At 38.1% G+C, this 21,373-nt stretch overlaps 1 protein-coding gene across 7 annotated transcripts in view; it reads left to right on the top strand.

Moving 5' to 3' along the window:
• The window catches only part of Ccdc88a (coiled-coil domain containing 88A), a 124,833-nt gene that overhangs the window by 24,981 nt on the left and 78,479 nt on the right, over positions 1 to 21,373 (top strand). For all 7 annotated transcript variants that reach the window (XM_021651679.2, XM_021651681.2, XM_021651676.2 and 4 more), the window contains exons 3-4: positions 6,599 to 6,707; positions 19,717 to 19,786. In XM_021651679.2, coding sequence (XP_021507354.1) covers positions 6,599 to 6,707; positions 19,717 to 19,786 — 179 coding nt within the window. The remainder of the gene's footprint in view (positions 1 to 6,598; positions 6,708 to 19,716; positions 19,787 to 21,373) is intronic.

Raw genomic sequence — 21,373 nt, 5'->3', positions numbered from 1 at the left:
TAAGATTTTTTTTTTTCTGTCAAGAGAGGGCTTGCAGTGTTGTGATTACATTAGAGTAAATCTGTAGGTTGCTTTTGTTAGGGTAGCTATTTTTACATAACTCTTGCCCAACCATGAGTGTGGAGTGCTTCCATCCCCTAGTGTGGTGGTTTTCAGCCTTCCTAATGCTGCAACCCTTTAATATAGTTACTCATGTTTGGTGACCCCCCATCCGTAAAATTATCCTCATTGCCACCTCGTAACTATAATTTTGCTACTGTTTAAAATTGTAATGTAAATATCTGTGTTTTCTGATGGTCTTAGGTGGTCCCTGTGAAAAGGTCATTTGACCACTCCAAGGGTTGAGAACAGTAGTGCCTTCCTCTATTTCTTTAGTGTTCTAAAGTTTTTATAGTACAGGTCTGTTGCTCTCGTTTTTAAACTGTATTTTATTTGGGGTATTTAAGCCTCTGTCTCCCTTCCACCACCGTTTAACCCTAGGTAAGAGAAAGAAGGCTAAGGAGAGAGGCTGCAGACCTCTTTTCTTTTGTTTTGGGGGCTATACCAGTTTCTGTCAACAGAAACACAGCAATCTGCCAGTCTGCTTCGTCTAGCTCCTCCAAGCCACTGTGCTAGGAAGTGTCTCTCCCGTGCCTCTCCAGACCGCCACATTGTCCATTTCTGGTCTCTCCAAACTGTCACCCCTTCTCTTCTGGGCTCTCATATTTATATCCCTCAGAGTCCTAGATCACACCCCTCCCCATGCTGCATGAGGCATGTTGTTACCAGTTGGCAAACACTACACCCTGCAGGAGGCAGTTATTAGCCGTGGACAAACTAAAGCACAGATTAACATCCCATACTTGGGATTAAAACAAAAATGTATTTACATAACTTAACTGAGGTTATAAAAGAAACCAACAGGTCTTTTACTTTCATGGTTAAGTTTATTCCAGGGTTTTCTGTTTTGTTAGTTAAGCTGCTGTAAATGGAATTATTTCCTTGATTTCTTTCACAGTATGTTTGTCATTGGTATATAGGAAGGTTACTGGGTTTTGTATGTTAATGTTGTATCATCCACTTTGCTGAAAGTTTCAACAGCTGTAGAAGTTTTCTTTGGGGGTCTTTCATGTATAGAATCATATATTCTACAGTAAAGATATTTTGACTTCTTTTTGTGCTCCTTATATATGTTTACTGAACTATTGCTCTTAATAAGACTTGAAATGTAGTGGAAGTAGCAAACATCCTTGTCTTGTTCATGATATTAATGGAATACTTTTGAGGTTTTTTTTTTTTTTTTTCATTTATTTAGCATGGACTTGTATGTACTATTACTGTGTTCAAATGTGTTCCCTGTGTTTCTAGTTTCCTAGGACTTTATTATGAAAGGGTATTGGATTTTGTCAAAGAAGAGGCTCTTTTGCATGTACTGAGATGATCATGTGATTTCTGTTCATGAATCCATTTTTGTGGTAGATTATACTTATTGATTTACAGATGTTGAGCCATCCTTGCCTGGGTGGAATGAAGTGCCTTCATCTTGAGTGATAATCTTGAGTATTTCTGAGTTAGGGTTTCACTCTGTGGAATCCATAAACATCTTCCTGCCTCTGCCTTCTGAGTACTAGGATTAAAAAAAGCATACACCACCTTGCCTACCTTGATATGTCCTTGAATTCTGTTTGTAAGTAATAAATTTTTTCTCTGTATTTGTCAAGGAGATTGCTCATAATTTTGGTTGTGTCTTTATCTGGTTTTACTATCAGTCTAATGATGGCTTCATTAAAAGAATTTGAAAGCATTTTTTTTTCTATTTTACATAATAATTTAGGAAGCATTAGTTTTATTTCTTCTTTAAAGTTATGGTAAAAATTCTTTGATGAATCCATCTGGTCCTGGGGTTATTTTGTTGGTAGGTTTTTTTTTTTAATTGCTGCTTTAATTTCATTGTTTATGATCTGTTTAATTGTTTTAATCTCTTGATCTTACTTAGTAGTTCATATACATTTAGAAACTCATCTATTTCTCTTAGGTTTTCCAACTTGATGAACTATAAGTTTTTGAAGTATATCCATGATATCATTGTTATCAGTCCTAGTGTTTCTTTTTTTGTCTCTAACCTTGTTAGTTCAGGTCTTTTCTCTCTTTGTCAGTTTTTCTAAGAGTTTGTCTCACTTATTTTTTCAATGAACCAGCTCTTCATTTTCTTGATTGTTTTCTTTATAAAAAGCTGTTTTTCCTTTATTATTGTTATTTGATTTCTGCCCTGATCTTATTTAATTTATTTTGTCTACTAGTTTTGAGTTTGGTTTGACCTTGCTTTTGTTTTTTTATTGTTTTTTTTTTCCCCAAAGCTTTGAGAATATGTCTTTATAAGTTAGTTATTTGAGATTTTTCTGATTTTTGTGATCTTGGCACTTAGAGTTGTGAATTCTCTCTTGGGGCTGCCTTTTCTGTGGTTTTCCCCACTGTTGATTTCTAGCTCTATAACTTTGTGGTGAGATAGAATAATGGAATTACTTATTTTTTATATGTTGAGAGACCCATGGATTGCTGAGAAGAATGGCTATTCTGCAGTATTTGAAATGAATGTTTTATAGCTCTCTGTTAATCCTGTAAATTTGATCTATAGTATCATTTAGCTTTATTCTTTCTCTATCCGTTTTTTTCTTGTGTTTGTTTTTGCTTAGCTGACTTGTCTTCCTGAGAGTAAGGTATAGAAATCACCTACTATTACTGTCTTAGAGTTAATCTTGATTTTTAAATCTAGTTTTGTTTTATGAAATTGGGTACAACTGTGTTTTGTATGTATATGTTTAGAATGATAATGTCCTCTTGATGGATTGTTTTTCTTAATCTCCGTGAAGTGGCTTTTATGTGTTGCTCTATTTTGTCCTGATTTCTTCCATTTAGTTTGAATACCTTTGTCCATCTTTTCATCCTAAGGTGGTATCTAATTTTGGTGGTGAGGTATTTTTCTTGGAGGCAACACAGAGGGTCCTGATTTCTGATCCGATATGCAAGTTTTTATCTTCTGATAGGGACGTTGAGTCTTGATATTCAGTTATTGAAAGGTTTGTGTTAGTTCTTTTCATCTTTTTGATTTTGTATTTCTTAGTCTTTATTTGCTTAAGCATCTTTCATTCTTCTGTGTAAGTTCTTAGATTTATCAATCTCTTCTGTTTGATGCATTCTTTTCATTTCCTTGGTAGTGCTGTCTTAGTTTTTGAAAAATTGTTGTAGGCTGCTTTTTTTTTTTTCATGGAAAGTTTCTTCTTCCATTGTGACAAGTAGTTTTGCTGGCGGTACTAGTCAGGTTTGGTGTCTTTGATTTTTTAGGACTTGAAGTACATTGCTTCAAGCTCTTCTGGATTTTAAGTTTTCTTTGAAAAGCCAGTTGTTACTCTAATGGGCTTGCCTTTGTGTGTATCTTAGGCTTTCTCTTTTGCAGCTTTCAATACCCTTTGTTCTCTGTATTTATTGTTTTACCATGGCATGGCTTGCTTTGGTGGAGGATTATTCTTTTCTAGTTCTATCTGGTGTTCTGTAGGCCTCTTGTACCTGGATTGGCATCTCTTTACTTAGATACGGAAATTTTTCTTCTTCGATATTTTTTTTTAAATATTTGCTATGCATTTGGCGTAGAATTATTCTTCCAAGCCTATACCTTGTAAATTTAATTTTTTATAATATCCTACAAATCTTGTATGTTCTGTTGTTATATTTTTTAAAAATTTTCATTAACTTTAAACCATTCCTTTACGTTATTCTCAAGTCCTATTATGTGTTTTTTATATAAGTTCTCTATATGATCAGTTCTTTTGGCTGGGCTTAGGTTTTTAATTGGCCTACCGAGTTTTTCATTTCAAATTGTGATTTCTTCTGTATTTCTGTTTCTTTGTTGAATTCTACTTTTATATACTGTGTTGATTTACTGTTTCATTTTTGTTTTATTCATCTGTTTTTGTTTTCTTAGGATTCTTTAAGGAGATTGTATTTTCACTGAATTTGTTCATATACTTATTCATTATTTTTATTTTTGGGAGTCATTACCATGGGGTTATTAAATTTCAAAGAGACATTTTTGTCATGGCTTGTTATGGTACTAGTGTTTTGTATGAGGATGTGTTTATGTGAAGTTTGTTAGTTGATAACCTCTGGCCAGCTGAATGGCACAAGCCAACGTCTGTGTCCGCTTCCTGAGCACTGGCTATGTTCAGCGTTGCTTACGTTTTCCATGTATTGAAAGTTGTTATTTTATTTTTACTTTTCATTGGTTCTTTGTGAATTTCACATCATGCACCCCAATCCCACTCATCTCAGTTTCTGCATATCTTTTCTCTGCCCTTGAACCTTCCCCCCAAAAAGAAAAAAAATGTCACTGCGGAAGCGTGGAAGCCGCAGTGTGCCATGTTGTGTTACATAGTGCCCCCTCTGTCCAGACACCTTTCTTGGAAGTGTTGCTGTAGCGAGTCATTGATCTGGCTCAAGGCCTCCGACTTCTACAGCACCATTGATACTGGGCCCTCATTGAGACTCCCCTTGGATATCCCGCTTTTGCCAGGAGTCATGGAGATCCTGCAGTTTGGGTTCTGCAGGACTAGTTCCTTCATGCACTCTAGCAGCTCATAGGTGAGGTAGATTTTGGGGTAGCCCAGTTCACAGCCCAGAATTTGGGCATGGGTGATAGCTGAGTTGTCAGCCCAACAGTTCCTCTGCACCCATACCCCAGGGACAGCCCTTCTTCCCCCATGCCACTAGGGTTAGCTCTTTTGTGCTACCCAGGTGAGGGCTGGGCATTGGGGCCAGCTTTCACACACCCACGCCACTAGAGCCAGCTCTCCTGTGCTGTCCAGGCGTGGGACAGGGCCAGCTCTCCTGGTTGCCACAGCTAGTGAGGGGTGGGACCAGCTCTCCCACACCCAAGCCACCAAGGCCAGCTCTCCTGTGGTGCCCAGGTGAGGGGCAGGGGCAACTGTCCCAAATGTGGCTGGCACGTAACAGGGCCAGCCAAGCACAATGCTCAGACACCCACATGGCCTCAGGTGACAGCCCAGGCCACAGACACCTGCATGTTCTTTGGTGGTGCCTCAGGCCATGGACAGCAACACAGACATCTCCTGCAGCAGGGCCACAGAACCCAACATGGCCCTCAGTTGCAGCCCAGGTCAGGATGTCACCATGGCCTCAGATGGCAGCACAAGCAACTCAGCTTAGTTTGACCCCGGGCATCAACATGGCTCCTGGATATCAGCATGGTCTTAGGCAGCATCTGAATGGTCTTTGGTGGCAACAAAGGCCACAGACATCAGGACAGACCACAGTTGCACAGACTCCTCACCATTATCACCCCTCCAGTTCCATATTTCTCCTCAGTGCACAAAACAGCTCAGCTTCAGTTTGTCTCCCATCTCTCCATCAATCCTTGCCCATTGTAGTGGACCTGTGCAGGGCTAGGCTTATGTCTTTTAGATAGTTTTATTATGTTTATTTTTGTGCTGTCCCCTCCACCTGTGGTATTGGTATTGACTGTCACCAAGTACTCTTCTATTTTGCCACACTCCGAGGCTTATAGTGGCTGTTTTAAAATCCGATACTTCTCTTTTTCTCATTCATTTCTAAGTGTGTTTTGACTGCTTTCATTTTTTCAAGGTCATGAATCATTTTTCTTTGTTGTTTTTAGTAATTTTTTATTGTAGGGTGGATATTAGAACCATTATATTTTTTTCTCCCAGCCAACTGTTCAGCAGGCTGCTTTATGACATTTTAGACTCAGCTCTTCATTAAGTGATCACTATCTGTTTCCAGGTTGTCTTATTTGCCCTGATAAACTAGCTTATAAGTTACGTTTTGCCCATTACCTTCTGATCGTACAGAACCACCTGATCTTACTGTACCACATGGTACAGTCTGTGTACCATGTGTGTTTCTGGTACTAGCAGCGGCCAGAAGAGGCCATCAAATCCCCTGGGACTGGAATTACAGACAGCTGTGAGCCATCAATGGGTGTTGGGAGTCAGATCATGGTTCTCTGGAAGAATAGCCAGTGCTCCTAACTACTGTGGTCTCTCCAGCACTAGACCCACTTTTCAGTTTCTCATTTTTAACTATATCTTAACTATTTTTCTACTTCAGTGTTTCTTCCTTTAAAATATATATCCTTTTGTTATTATTCAGTTGACAAAATTTGCATAAAAGTACCAATTTCTGTCATCTACTTCATTTTGTAAAATTTTCTGGGATATTTCCTCAGGAACTATAATCCACATTACCAAGTGAGGACAAATAACAACTCTTGGGTTAATAACCCATATTTTGAATTCTTTGTTTAAGTGGATTTAATTTGGGAGGATGGAATTAGGAGGCTATTTCTTTTAGGAATAAAAAGTGACGGAATGACAATTAAGGATATTGGTTTTGATTTCAAATATATTTTGCTTATATTGGAATATTGGATGTATTGATATTATTTAGAAGAGCAGAATATATAAGAAAGTTTTGTTTTGTATCACCAGTTAGCACAAATAAATCAATAATCTTTAAAAGAAACCTTTAATTTATTTTTAATTGTGTTTCAGTATAATTTAAAATTTTTTTCCCTCCAAATTTCTTTCAGTAACCCTAAATCGGAGAGTCAGAGAGTAAATAAAAAAGTCAACAATGATGCTTCACTTAGAATTCATAATCTATCCATTTTGGTGAAACAGATAAAATGTTATTACCAGGTAAGTGGCCTTTTTCTGTTTAAAATAATATTTTATTTATAATGCAATTATTTATACTTTTAAAATTAATTCTTTTTGAGAACTTGCATAAATGTCATAGCCTACTTAAATGACATTTTTGATGTATGCTTTTTTTAACTTAAGTTGAATACATATATTAGTTCTTAATTCTGAACATTATTTTTTTAAATGTCTGGGTATTTTGCCTGCAAGTATGCCTGCGTACCATGTGCGTGCCTAGTGACTATGGAGGCTAGAAGGAGACAAATTCCCTGGAAATGGAATAACAACAGATGGTTGTGAGCCACCATGTGGATGCTGGGAAGTGAACCAGAGTTCTCTGGAAGAGCAGCCAGTGCTCTTAACCTCTGAGCCATCTCTTCAGCCACAAACCTTAATTCTTAATGTTCTTGAAACTGCTGTCATTGCACAAATTTTTGTTTGGTAACCGATTTTTAAATGTTTATTTCAATGTTTTCTGATTTATGCTATGTTCTGTTTCATTTATGACTTATGGAGGAGGGTGCTTTTAAATTAAGTATACAGAGCTTTTTAAGTAAATTTTTTTGTTCAGAAAATTTAGTTTGCATGCTTCTTAATTTTTGACATTTTTTTGGTTTGTGTGTTTGTGTTTGTTTGTTTTTGAGACAGCCCTGGCTGCCCTGGAACTTGCTTTGTAGACCAGGCTGTCCTTGAACTCAGAGATTTGCCTGCTTCTGCTACTTGGGTACAGAAACTAAAGGCGTGTGCCCAGCTCAAAATTCAAGTTGAATGTATAAATTCACCCAGACAAAAATGGACTCTGCCCTATGTGAGGCCTGAACCTTCAACTGTGGCATTTAGAGTCCCATGCCTTATCTACTGACCTAGCTTGGCAGCTAATTACCTAGTATAGCTTTATTAATTTGTCTCTTCAGTATTGAGAAAGATGAATTTAAGTGCTTTTGTAAGACAAAGGATTTATCAACTTTTCTTTTATATACTATGAAGAGATAGTAGTAGGTGTAGATGAATATAAACTTTTTTTTTGGAGAACTGTATCATTGTTTCTGCATTTCCCCGTAATTACTGATTTAAATATTTTTTGGAAAATATTTTATTTTTGTTTTATAATTACAGTGTATCTTAATTATATCTACCCACCCTTGGCCTGTTCTGCCCTTCCACCCCTCTGGAAGTCTTTCTCTCCCTTGACAGTGCTGCTGCTAGAATGTTGCCTGGTCTTGTTGGCTTGGCCTTGTGCAGTTAACGTAGTTGCAGGGAGTTCATGAGTACAACAGCCATCATGTGTCCACAAGGCAGCTTTTGAAATCCTCTGGCTCTTTTATTTCTGCCACTTCTTCTTCAATGTTCTCAGAATTAAACTTATTTGAAATCTGCCCCCCCAATCTACACTGAAAATACTTTCTCATTATACTTAACAAAGGCCAAAGTTAGCCTGTGAATATATGCTTTTGTAGCATAGTGCCATAACTTTAGAATAGATTAATTCTAAGTAGTTACTGTGACTTTTACATTCTTCTTGATTTTTTTACACTAAAGATTTATTTCTTTTATGCATATGAGTGATGGCCTGAATATAAGTGTATGTGTACCATGTATCCTACAGAGGCCAGAAGAAGCTATTTGATCCTTAAGAACTACAGTTACAGATAGTTGTGAACTGCCACATGGGTGCTGGAAATCAAAACCAGGTCCTCTCCAAGACCAGCAAGTGCTCTTAACTGCTGAGCAGTCTCTCCAGCTTCTCTGTTGTTGTTTTTTCAACTCTATGAAGTATTTGTCAAATCGAGCCAGTGTTTCTTTAGATCAAGCTATATTATAGGCCTTCTTGTCTCCTGTGTGCATGCCCAGTGTCCAAGGAGGTCATAAGAAGGTGTCAGGTCCCTTGGAACTGGTGATACTGATGGTTGTGAGACACCGTGTGGGTGCTAGGTATCAAATATTGGCCGCAACAAGTGCTTTTAACGACAGAGACATCTCTCAGTCCTTCTTAATTTTTAAGACTTCAGTTTACATGCATGCATGTTTTACCTATATTTAAGCCTGTGTACCACATGTGTGCAGTTCCTATGGGTGTCAGGAAAGGGCATCAGATCCCTTAGAACTAGAGTTACAGAAGATTGTTAACTGCCTTGTGGGTCCTAGGAACTGAACCCGGGTCTTCTACAAGCTCTGTTAACGACTGAGCCGTCTTGTCAGCTCCTATAATTGTATATTCTTGCCTGATTGTTCCCTTTGCTATAGTGATGTTCATTATCTCTTCTGATTCCTTTTGGCTTGATATCAACTCTTGTCAAAATTACATACTGCTTTTCTTACTTGTCTCAGCTTTCACTTAATTCCATCTTTTCACTTTGTCTTTTTGTAGATAAAATAAGCTGTGTTTTTATAGATATAATAAGCTATTTTTGTTTGCTTGTATTGTGTATTGATACTGTATGTTGAACCCAGGTCCAAGTGTTGTGTTCTTAGCCCTGGAATGCAGCTTTTAATTAAGTCTGTACAGTTGGTTGTATTACTGACTGGTTTGCTGACTCTTATGAGCCTGTTTCCCCTTTGGTTTGACACTGTTCTTTTCTTTTTCTCTTGTTTATATTTTAGAGGCTTGATATTTTACTGAGTTGAACATATTTTATTCTTTTCTCTTTGTCATTTGTTTATCTTCTACATTTTATTCTTTCCTAAAATCTAAATTTTTTTTTTTTTAACTGTAGAATTCTTTTAGTATCTTCTGCAGTGCTGGTGCAGTAGCTTTGGTCTGTGCTGTGCTGAGAACGTTTTTATCCTCCATTAGTTTTGGAAGACAAGTCTGCTGGGTATGGTCATGCTGGTTAGCAGTTCTTTCCTCTCAGACGTTGGGATGTGTTGTATACTTTTCTGGCTTTTCCACTGAGAAGCCTGATGTTGCCCTGATGAGCTTTTCTTTGTGAGTTGCTTTCTTCTCTTGGAACTGTTGACATTGTTTCATTTTGTGGCGTTAGCATTATAACGTCATGGAGAATTTCTTTTGTGGTCATGTCTGTTGAGGGTTCTTAATGGATCCTGTTTTTGGATATTCATGTTTTCCTGGATTGGAATTTTTTGTTACTAATTTCTTTAAATTGTTTTCTATGCCTTAAGTTTGCATTTTTGACATCTTTTGTGTGCTCAATGGATTCTTAGGTTTTGTTTCTTGGTTGTGGCTCAGATGTCTTAAAAGTTTTGGGGTTTTGTTGTTGTTGTTTGTTTTGCTTTGTTCTTTGGTATATGGATGTAATAGTTCCTTGTCTCTGTCATAGTCCTTGATGTCTGGTGCTGCTATCCACTGTCGTGGTTTTTGGTTTTGTTTTGTTTGTTTGTTTGTTTTAGTTTGTTTGTTTTTTTATTAAATTTTTTACATCTTTGCCTTTCTGGGTTCATTTATGTTATTAGTTTGCTGTGTTATCCATTTTCCTGCTAGGTTCTCATCTGTGCTGCAGACTCTGTTGTCCTGAATCTACTTCCGTACTTTACTCATCTGCTTGTTTGATTCTCTTTGAGGTTATTGATGGTTTTTAAACCAGACTGTTTTGTTATTTCACATTTCACTCATTTCTATATTTTTTAGTTCATTCAGTGAATTGATTGTGAACTTTCTTTTAACACGTTTTAATAACATTTTTAGGCAATGTCTCACTATGTAGATTGGTCTGAAGCTCACTATATTCATCTGGCTGGCTTAGAACTAGAGAAGTTCTTTTGCCTTTTCTTTGGAATACTGTGATTAAAGACATAGGCCATCATAACTGTCCCCTGAATGTGAGCTTTTACAGGAAGGGTCTTGTTTACTTTTTCATAGTTTGCTTCCGATTTGCAATTTATACATTTGTCAGGGTTGGTATCTCTTTATTTGGGATTCTTCTTAGGTAGAAACCTTCTCTTAAGTGCTCAGTATCTCTTGTCTCTCAGAGAGGAGAAAGCAAACTGCCATAATTGACACACCCAGACAAAGCATATGCACCAAATAAAAATGACAATAATTGATATGCCACTAATAACTGTAGGTAAGAAAATTGTAAATGTTTTACTAATTATGAAATTTAAAGCTAGGGTAAGAGTAATAGTAAATTTATAAACTAAAGGATACTGTCAAGAAAAGGATAAATGAAGAAAGGTAAGATAGAGATAAAAAGGAAAAACAATTTTTTAAGAGCAAGGGATGAAAAGAAGTCTTGTAACAGAAAGAATGAAATTAAGTAAAGCTTAGAATACGATTAAAAAAAACCATAAATGTTTCAAAAATTAAGAAGTAAAATAATTCTAAGAATAATAAACACATTCTGAAAAACATACTGAAAAAGAGTTAAAAGAAATGGCAAAGAGTCAAGGCAGCTTTGCCCTGATTCCCCCAGTGGTGTCTGCAAGGGGTGTGTGGTGGGGGATAGTCGGTATGCTTGTCATTCCTGCCATTCTAGCCAGTGCTTCTTTGTCCTTCCTTGTGCTTGTCATTCCTGCCATTCTAGCCAGTGCTTCTTTGTCCTTCCTTGTGCTTGTCATTCCTGCCATTCTAGCCAGTGCTTCTTTGTCCTTCCTTGCTACTTTTACAAGCTTCTCTGCAGTGAGCTCTGTGAACTATAGCCTTCAGGGTTTTTCTTGCTCCAGAGACTGCCTCCCTCCATTTTTGCACCCAAGATTTAGTTCTATCAAAGCTGAAAGTGTTCCTCAGTTGCTGAGATGTCACTGGGGAGGTAGAACTGAGAGTTCTTGTTACTCTATATGGCAGTCTTGGTGCCTTCACTGCCAAAAGCAGCATGAAACTGAGCAATGGGCATCTGGAGAGCTGGCTTAGAGATTAAGAGGGCCTACTGCTTTTACAGAGGATCTGAGTTACATTGCTCACACCTACATGTCACCTTGCAACTGCCGGTAATCCTATTTGGGACTCTTAAGATCTTCTGTCTCCCATAGCCTTCTGCATACATGTGGTACCCATAACTCATATGGGCACATACATGCACATAAATTTAAAAAATGAATATTTAAAAGTTTAAGGGGAGGATGTGGTTTAGTTGTTAGAATGTTTGCCCAGCATACACAAATCCTGGGTTAGATTCTCTAGTCCCACATAAACCAGGAGATGTAGTTAAGTGCTGTAAGAAAGCAAAAATAAATACAAATAAAGTAATGGGCTGGATCTAGACCCACACATGGTAGGAAAGATAAGCCCTCTAGTGACCACAGACTTGCAGGAATTAGTCTTCTTTTTTAACCCGAGGTTATGGGACTTGGTGAAAAGCCACCAGTGCTTCTGTTTTTCATAGCCTAAGCCCACTGCTGCTAAAAATTCTTACCAAGTCCAACTATCCCCTTTATATATATGACTCTCATGACTGCCCCACACAGCCACTGTGGTTGGGTGTCCTCAAGCTCCCATAGTTGTAATGGTTCTTTGTTTTGAGGGCCTCAGAGTAGCAGTCTTAAACAGTAGCACTCACAATGGTACCTGGTCATAGCATTTTGAGATATAGATGAAAAGTCAATGAGAAGGAAAGATAGACAAGGGCTGAGCAAATTGATGACAGCAGAGGCCTTTGTTTTGGGAGGGGGAAGGGAGGAGTCTCTTAATAATCATCCTGTTATCCAGTTACAAGCTAAGGTAGTTTTAGGCCAGAAAAGTGGATTGTGGGGAAAGGTAGAGAAGGAGGTTGAAAGTTTCCCCTTTCAGCCCATGATGGGACATTGCTAGGAGTAACCAGTAAGTAGTCAGCTAAAAAAGATTAGGTGATAGATAAACATCTTTTCTGGCTGGTCGTTATTTGAGTCCACAGGGCAAGAGTAACAAGTTAATGTGCTTCTAGAAACCATTACTGTAATTACTGGGATTGTCACAATTCAGCCAACATTAAGGCATATACAAAATAGCATGGCCCTGGCTAATGGTAAGAAGCGACAAAATTGATTTTTTTTTTCCCATGCTGGGTCACCATGCTGGTAGAATTAATGTCATACCAATTCCCTCCTGATAGATTTAAGGCTTCTGAAAACTGGCCTACGAGTGCCAGTGTTGCCTGGCCTACCCTGATAGAGAGGGCTGGAGCTCTGCTTAAAAAAAAAAAAAATCCATAACATATCTTTTTAGCTTTCCTTCCTCCCTCCCTCTCTCCCTTCTTTCCTTCTTCCTTCTTTCCTTCTTCCTTTCTTTTAATTCATCACTTTTATTGCTTTCATTTCTTTCTTTGGGATAAAGCCTCTTTGTGTTACCCTGATATTCATTCATTCATTCATTCATTTTGTTTGTGGAGCCTTCTAAAACTGCTGTCTTTCCCGCCCCTCTTCTGTGTAGCCTTGGCTGTCCTGGAACTCACTCTGTAGAGCAGGCTGGCCTCAAACTCATTGAGATCCACCTCTTGAGTGCTGGGATTAAAGGCATGCACCACCACTACCTGACCCTGTCATCTTAACCAGAAATTTTTATCATTTTCTCTTTTCCTTATGTTCGTATTTGGTCTGGGTTTTGAGATAATACTGTTTTCTTAGAATAAGTGTTACAGGATACTTGTGGTGTCCCTTCAAGTTGGCCAGATGATGCCGGGGAAATCAAGGTCTCAAGACTTCTTGGGTTTCTTCATCCCATTAGTACAATAGCTTAAGAATAGACTCAAATGGAAACTTCAGTAAAATTAAGAATTTAAAAGAAATACACTCCAGGGCAGACAAGCTGTAGATCTCAGTTGCTGCCCAGAGGAAAATACTAAAAAGAAAGAAGGAAAAGACTTAGAAGTCAGCCACACAGTGGGAAGTAAGGATGTGGGTGATTCGGGGGGAAAAAATGAAGTCTAAGGTATCATAGAGAACATGATAAGAACACAGAAGGACTAAAAGGAAATAATATACTTTTTTGAGTAGTTAAGAAAAATAGGTTGCACTCTATAAAAGACTGCGCCCAGGGGACAGGAATTCTGGGGAGGTTAAGTATAGCACCCCAGCAGAGGCTTGATTTTTCTTCGTAGGTCTTCAGCATGGCTTAAGGTGAACCTGCTTCCCTAGGGTTTTCCACACAGACCAGAGGTTGTATTTTCTAGATTAGAAGCAGTTTTTCTTAATGGGCCTTTATTGCAGTTCTCTTCCTTTTCTATTTTATGAAATAATTTGTTCCTTAACAGTCTGCTAACATTCAACAGTGAGCCTGTATAGTTGTAGCTTAAAACAAAAAACAAAAAGAATAAAGCTGCTGTGAACATTGTTGAGCAAATGTTCCTGTTGTATGGTTGACCGTCTTTCAGATATATGCCCAGGAGTGGACTGGCTGGGTTTTGGGGTAAAACTATTCCCAATTTTCTGAGAAAGTGCCAGATTGATTCCCACCAGCAGTGGAGAAAGGTTCCCCTTGAGTTTTTGATGTGTCATCCCTTGAGTTTTTGATCTTAGCCATTCTGATGGTATAAGGTGGAATCTCAGGGTCATTTTGATCTGCATTTCCCTGATGACTAAGGACTTTGAGCATTTCTTTAAGTGTTTCTCTGCCGTTCGATATTCCTTTGTGGAGAATTCTCTGTTTAGCTCTGTACCCCATTTTTTAATTGGATTACTTGGTTTGTTGGTGTTTAACTTCTTGAGTTCTTTATATATTCTGGATATTAGTCCTCTGTCAGGTGTAGCATTAGTGAAGATCTTTTCACAGTCTGTAAGCTATTGTTTTGTTCTATTGACAGTGTCCTTTGCTTTATAGAAGCTTTTCAGTTTCATAAGGTACCATTTATTGATTGTTGACCTAGACCCTCTGCTCAAATGTAATCCATAGGCAGTTCAGTCTCCATGTGGGTTCCCTAGAAAGAGGAACAGAGGCTGTCTTTGACATGGACCCAGTGGCTGGCTCTTTGATCACCTCCCCTGAATCCAGGCAGTCCTGATGAGACCTGATAGGCTAGGGTCAGAGTAGGAGAGGAGGACCAAACTTATCAGTGGTAGGAGAGGGACATGGGGAGGGGAGGAAGGGTGGGACTGGGAAGAGATGAGAGAGAGGCCTATAGCCGGGATACAAAGTAAATAAATTATGATAAATAATAATAATAAAAAAGTTAAAAAAATCTATGTAAAGAAAAGAAAACAAAACAAAAAGAAAACCCCTATATTACTTTTCAGTATCAATTCTTAGCTTAGGACTATTTATATTGTTTATATCTTTGGGTTTAATTTTCGTAGGTCATCAGTGCCAAGAAATGTATTCATTCTTTTTCACTTTTTTAAAAAATGTATTTATATTTGTATAAATTACAATTTATTTACTTTGTATCCCAGCTGTAGCCTCCTCCCTCATCTGCTCCCAATCCTACTCTCCTTCCCTCATCTCCTCCCATGCCCCTCCCCAAGTCCACTGACTGATAGGGGAGGTCCTCCTCCCCTTCCCTCTGACCCTAGCCTTCCAGGTCTCATCAGGACTGACTGCCAGGATTGTCTTCCTCTGTGGCCTGGTAAGGCTGCCCCCGACCCCTCAGGAGGAGGTGATCAAAGAGCCAGCCACTGAGTTCATATCAGAGACAGTCCCTGTTCCCATTACTAGGGAACCTACTTGGAGACTGAGGTGCCCTGGGCTGCGTCTGTGCAGGGGTTCTAGGTTATCTCCAAGCATGGTCCTTGGTTGGAGTATCAGTCTCAGAAAAGACCCCTGTGCCCAGAGGTTTTTGATCTGTTGCTCTCCTTATGGAGCTTCTGTCCCCTCCAGGTCTTCCTATCTCCCCCTTCTTTCATAAGATTCCCTGCACTCTGCCCAAAGTTTGGCTATGAGTCTCAGCATCTCCTTCAATATCTTGCTGGGTAAAGACTTTCAACGGCCCTCAGTGGTAAGCTCCTGTCCTGTTGCCTGTTTTCTCCCTCTTCTGATGTCCATCCCCTTTGCCTTTCTGCAAGAGGATTGATCATTTTACCCAGGGTATTCATATTTTAAAATAGATTTCACAATTTGTTAGAATATAAATTTCAAAGTCTTTTTTTAAAGTTTTTTTTTACATTAATTACATTTTATTCGTTTTGCATCCCAGCTGCAGCCCCCTCCTTCATTCCCTCCCAATCCTACCCTCCTTCTCTCATTTCCTCCAGTGCCCTCTCCAAGGCCACCTCCCCTTTCATCCAACCCTAGCCTTTTAGGTCTCATCAGGACTGGCTGCAATGTCCTACTCTGTGTCCTGGCAAGGCTGCTCTTCCTCGGGGGTGGGGTGGGGGTGGTGGGATGGTCAAAGAACCAGCCACTGAGTTCATGTCAGAGACAGTCCCTGTTCCCCTTACTAGGGACCCCACTTGGACACTGAGCTGCAATGGGCTACGTCTGGGCAGGGGTTCTCGGTTATATCCATGAATGGTCCTTGGTTGGAGAAACGGTCTCAGAAAATACCCCTGAGCCCAGATATTTTGGCTCTGTTGCTCCAAATTTCAAAGTCTTTTAACCCAATTTTATTTGTCTCTCTTTTAATGTTTCCTTTTTCATCTTTCAATTTACATATTTAGTCTTTTTAAAACTTTTATTTTTTAAATTTGCTTATTAAATAGTAGATTTTTCTTACTGCTTTTTCATTGTTTCGGTTGACTGTCTTCGTGCCTTTATCCCTGCTAAACCTTTTCAAACCTGGTTTACCCCTTCCATTTTTGTATCACGTGTTCTACTAGCAGCTTACCACATCCAGACCTTCTTTTTCCCCTGTCTTGTACTTTTTACTTTCCAGACCTCTACTGGCACTTATTCCCACTTAAATACACATATATAATAATGAGAAGCTAGGATCTACATAGGAGAGAGAGGACATACAGTATTTGTCATTCTGAGCCTAGGTCATATCCTTTAATATAATCTTTTCCTGTTTCATCAGTTTTTTCAAATTCTTTAATATTTTTTCTTTATAAGTGAATGAAATTCCATTGTGTATATGTACAATGTTTTAACTCTATGTCAGTGACAGAAATGTAGAAACTTTTCTGGCTGTTGTGACTAGTGTAGCAGTAGATGTGGATGCGCAAGTAAGTGTATTGGAATACACAGTCCTTTGCTCATATGCCCCAGTGTAGTATAGTGTTGTGTTTTGTTTTGGCTTGTTTTTACTTTTCTCAGTGCCCTCTAAGATTTGCACCGGTCCTATAACAGTGACCAAGGACTCCCTTCATCTTCACATCCTCTCCAGCGCCTGCTGTCACTCAGTTTCCTGATGGCAGCCATTCTCACTGGAGAAAGCTAGTGTATCAGTTACTTTTCTGAGCTGTGCTGTCTAGTTTTATGTCATCTTGAAACATAAAACAACAACAGAAGCTCTAGTCATCTGAGAGAAAGAACTTTAGTCTAGAAAGTGCCTCCATAAGATAGGGCTGTAGGCAAGCCTGTAAGGCAGTGGTTCTCCACCTGTGGGCCACAACCCCTTTGGGGGAGGTCATATATCAGATAGCTTGCATATCAAATATTTACATTACAGTTCGTAACAGTAGCAAAATTACAGTTATAAAGTAGCAACAAAATCACTTTATGGTTGGGGGTCACCACAACATGAGGAACGGTGTTAGGAAGGTTGAGAACCACTGCTATAGGACATTTTCATAATTAGTGATTGGATTGGTTTGTGTGGGGTCAGTCCAGTTGAAAGCAGCTGTCAACTGTTCAGTTGGGGTGATGGGAACCAATCTCAGGTGCTCTTTAAGAGCAACAAGAGCTTCTGACCTTTTTTCCCCTAATGAAACTTTGCTTTTTAAAATATCCTTGGAAGTGCTCACATTTTCTGTATTTGAGTAATTGCATGTCTTCCTAAAATTTCAACCTTCTCACATTTATGAATACTCTTTACACCTGCTTTATTTTTGTTTTATATTTAAAATTTTGTTCATGTGCATATGTGTGCCACTTAAGTGCTGATGTCTTTGTGGCCAGAATAGGATGACCCTTGGAGCCATAGTTAGAGGTAGTTGGGATGTGGGTTCTAGGATCCAAACTCAGATCCTCTGAATGAACAGCATGTGCTCTCAGCCTCTGTACCATCTCTCCAGACCCTCCTACTGTATTTTTATCTTTAGCATGCATGACCTGAAGCAGTTGTTAATTTATTTTCTGTTTATTCTTCTAAAGTGTATGTTTCCTCAGAGCAAGTATTGTTAGCTGCTATATATTGCTTAGAATATATGACAGTAATGAGCATGTAGTAGTTGTTGAATGAATGCCTCAATTTTATAAAACTTCTCTTTCAAGAATGTTGCCGTTCTTTTTAGGAATGTTACATGTGTGTTTTATTACATGTGTCAGTTGAAATTATCTTAACTAGTTTATGTACATCTTGTCCTGTTTTATGATCCTCTTAGTAAAGTCATGTTTATTTTGTGTTCATTTCCATATTCTTGTTTCTGTTTTTTTAATATCTTGATCATGACTATCTTTAGAGCTATGCGAATTTCTAGGGGCCTGGTAATAATACAATAAAGCTTTAATTATGATGATGAACTTTTAATCTTTTTCCCCTCTCTCTTCTATACACACATACACACACACCCTTATATATCTGAAACTCCGTGTGTAGACCAGATGATCCTTGAACTCAGAGCTCTGCCTGCCTCTAGTGAGCGCTGGGTTAAAGGTGTAACATCACCATGCTTAGCTTGGAACACCAGGTTGGTCTTCCACTTGTAGCAATTCTCTGACCTCAAGGTTTAGGGTTGTAGGCATGTGCCACCAACCCAGCTTATGTTAGGTATGTTTAAAAATACTACTTGTAAGACTACGTTAGGGAAATAGATGGATGTTTAAAAAAAAAAAAAAAAGCTAAGATCTAAAATACCCTACGGTAGCTATAAGGTAACCAACAAGAAATTGAAATAATTTTCTTTCTAAAAATTTTGTGTAATTTTTAGCTGCCTTACTACTTCACGTTGTTATTACCAGAGTTACCTTAAAATAAAATAATAACTAAACTTTCATACTAATTTCAAGAACAGTGCTCTACAATTTTAATGATCTTATACTTTTTTTTAATTTCTATCTTCCCCAACAAAGGTTTTTATAAACTTACTCCTCGGAATTGAGATTCTGTTGTAGCAGAATACACTGTGTTAACCATTCACATTCTATGTTAAACACGTTTTACATGATAGTATTGATCAGTTATATAATTTTGAATTAGACCTGGACTCCGGCAAAGGCCAGGGTGTGTTTCCATGAGGTCCCTGGTGAGTCTGTGGTGACAAACGGTGTGAGCTTGTCTTCTCATGATGGGAGGGTGACGTGGGGGATTGGGGAGCAGGGGGTGGGGAGAGCTGAGGAAAGAATGCCGTAGTGTTGGCTGGGAGAGGACGCCACAGGGCACGCCACTAGAACAGGGTCTCTGTGCCATCAGTATTGATGCATGTTACTCAAAAGCAAGTTTTTATCTTTTATCTGGAAAGTCTTTGTGGTAAAACTTTTCTTCATAATCTTTCTTTATGAAGGTGAATTTGAAAGTGTTTTATTCAGAGGAAGGTTATGTTATTTATTTATTATATTTTGAGAAAGGGATTCACTCCATCACTGAGGTTATCTCAGACTCAATATTTAACCCAGGCTGGCCTTGAAACTTCTAAAACACACACACACACACACACACACACACACACACCCCACTTTTCTCAAATGTGAGCCATCATGCTTGATCATTTTCTTTCCCTCCCTCCCTCCCTCCCTCCCTCCCTCCCTCCCTCCCTCCCTCCTTCTTTCTTGACAGGGTTTCTTTGTGTAGCCCTAGCTGTTTTGGACTCCCTTTGAGCAGGCTGGCCTCAAATTCAGAGATTCACCTTCTTCTGCCTCTCTGAGTGTTGGGATTACAGATGCCACCACACCCAGCTCATGATTGATCCTTTTAAGTCTGTCATAACTCAGTTATTTAATTCATTAAAGGTGCAAAAGACTTAAGACATAATAGATCCTTTGTACATTTATTTTTAATATAGCATACCCACAGAGGAGTGTATAAAACCTAAATTATAACTTGGGGAGTGGTTACCTGGTTAGCATTAGCTGTGGAGTTACTAATTATTGGATATCATTTTACAGGAGACTCTGCAGCAGTTGATTATGATGTCATTGCCAAATGTTTTAACCATTGGCAAAAATCCCTTTTCTGGTAAGTTTTAAGTTGGCATAATATGGTGTATATGTGTAATAATAGTAATGTTTACCAAGGGATTGATTATTTATCTCCATTCTCAGTAGTTTTTCTACAACCTCAACTGAAAAATTGAGGCTGATATTCCTGTTTGTAGGAAAAAGAAGCTTACAATATTTAAGCTTATAATATTTGGTGAGATATACATACTCACAATAAATGAATGTTTTTTTTTCCTGCTACATCAACTGCTAATTTTTGGTGATGGTTATGATTTTTATTATCTCATTCAAAGCAATGGTGTTAGAAAAGGAATGATGTTGAGACAGTTAAGTTTTATATTTATAGGCCTGTTTACTATTGTGAAAATTGTTAGTGCTCTGTTTTCTTGTTGTTTGTTTGCTAGACCATTTTTGTAATCCTATGGATTGAATTTTGGACCTAACTACTAGCCAGGCTTTATCATTGAACTGTACTCCACCTGTTAAGTTGAAAGTTTTACTGATGAACATTTTAATTTATAGTAAACTATTTCTTAGTGGAAATATGAGAGACTATTTCTTAGACTTTTAAATTATTAAACTAAAGAATTCTTACTCCTTTACTAGAATTTTATTTTTATTTGTATTTTGCTGTTTCTGAAACTTGATCCTAGGGCCTTACATACATCAAATATTTGCTGTACCCGTACATCCTAGAATATAATTTTTGAACAATTGAGTAACTAGACGATATAAAACATTTCAGCAAAGGACTTAATCCTTGCTTTCTACATCATATTCAGATTGAATATTATCTTCTTTAACCTGAACCCTAGCGCAGTTGAAACTAAATTACAAGTAAAGATGAGTATGTAAACAGCTGTTTTTATAGAGGAAACTACCAATTACATGCATTAGTAATGAACTCAGGAATTCACTTATTTAGGTAATCTTTAGAGATACTCTAGGATATTCGGTTATATAAGTAAGCAGGAAGAGTAGCATGTAAAATGGAATTATTTCTGATTCCATATGCATTTAGTAAGTAACTGCCAAGCCATAGGGTAGACAGGTTTGTATGCCAGGGGACCTTGTGGTTTGGTGAAAGCTCCAAAGATTACTGTGAGGTTGTGTAACTCATATGACAAAGATGTGTACAAAATGCTCGGGCATGTAATAATACAGAGCTGTCAATTATTCAGGTTAGGGTTGGGGACCACACAGATGTAAAATGTATTTAGGGTGATGGGAGTGGCTCACTAAAGATTTGAGGGGAAGGAAAAGCAACTTGAAGCCAGAGTTAAGGCAAAAGAGTGTTTGCGCTTGTGTGTAATAATTATAAAAATGGCACAGTATGGCTGGAAAAAATTGTTTAATGAAAAGTAAGAGGAAATTTTGAATGTGAAGAATTAAAAATCATACGTTAACCTAATAGTGAAAATCTTTCTGAATATTACATGTTGTGCTGTGTTTGCTGAATATTTTTTATTTAATAATAAGCTTTGCAACACAATAACTGAGCAGTTATTAACTCTATTCTTAACCCTCTAAGCTAATTTGGCTTCCTCCCCTGCTGCCATCTCAGCAATACTTGTATTTTGTAGCTTTCCTTGCTGAGTTCTCT

The sequence above is a fragment of the Meriones unguiculatus genome, chromosome 12, assembly GCF_030254825.1.
Source record: "Meriones unguiculatus strain TT.TT164.6M chromosome 12, Bangor_MerUng_6.1, whole genome shotgun sequence".
In the NCBI taxonomy this organism is placed as follows: Eukaryota; Metazoa; Chordata; class Mammalia; order Rodentia; family Muridae; genus Meriones; species Meriones unguiculatus.
The sequence above is the reverse complement of the archived record's forward strand: the minus strand, read 5'-3'. Positions and strand labels throughout refer to the sequence as shown.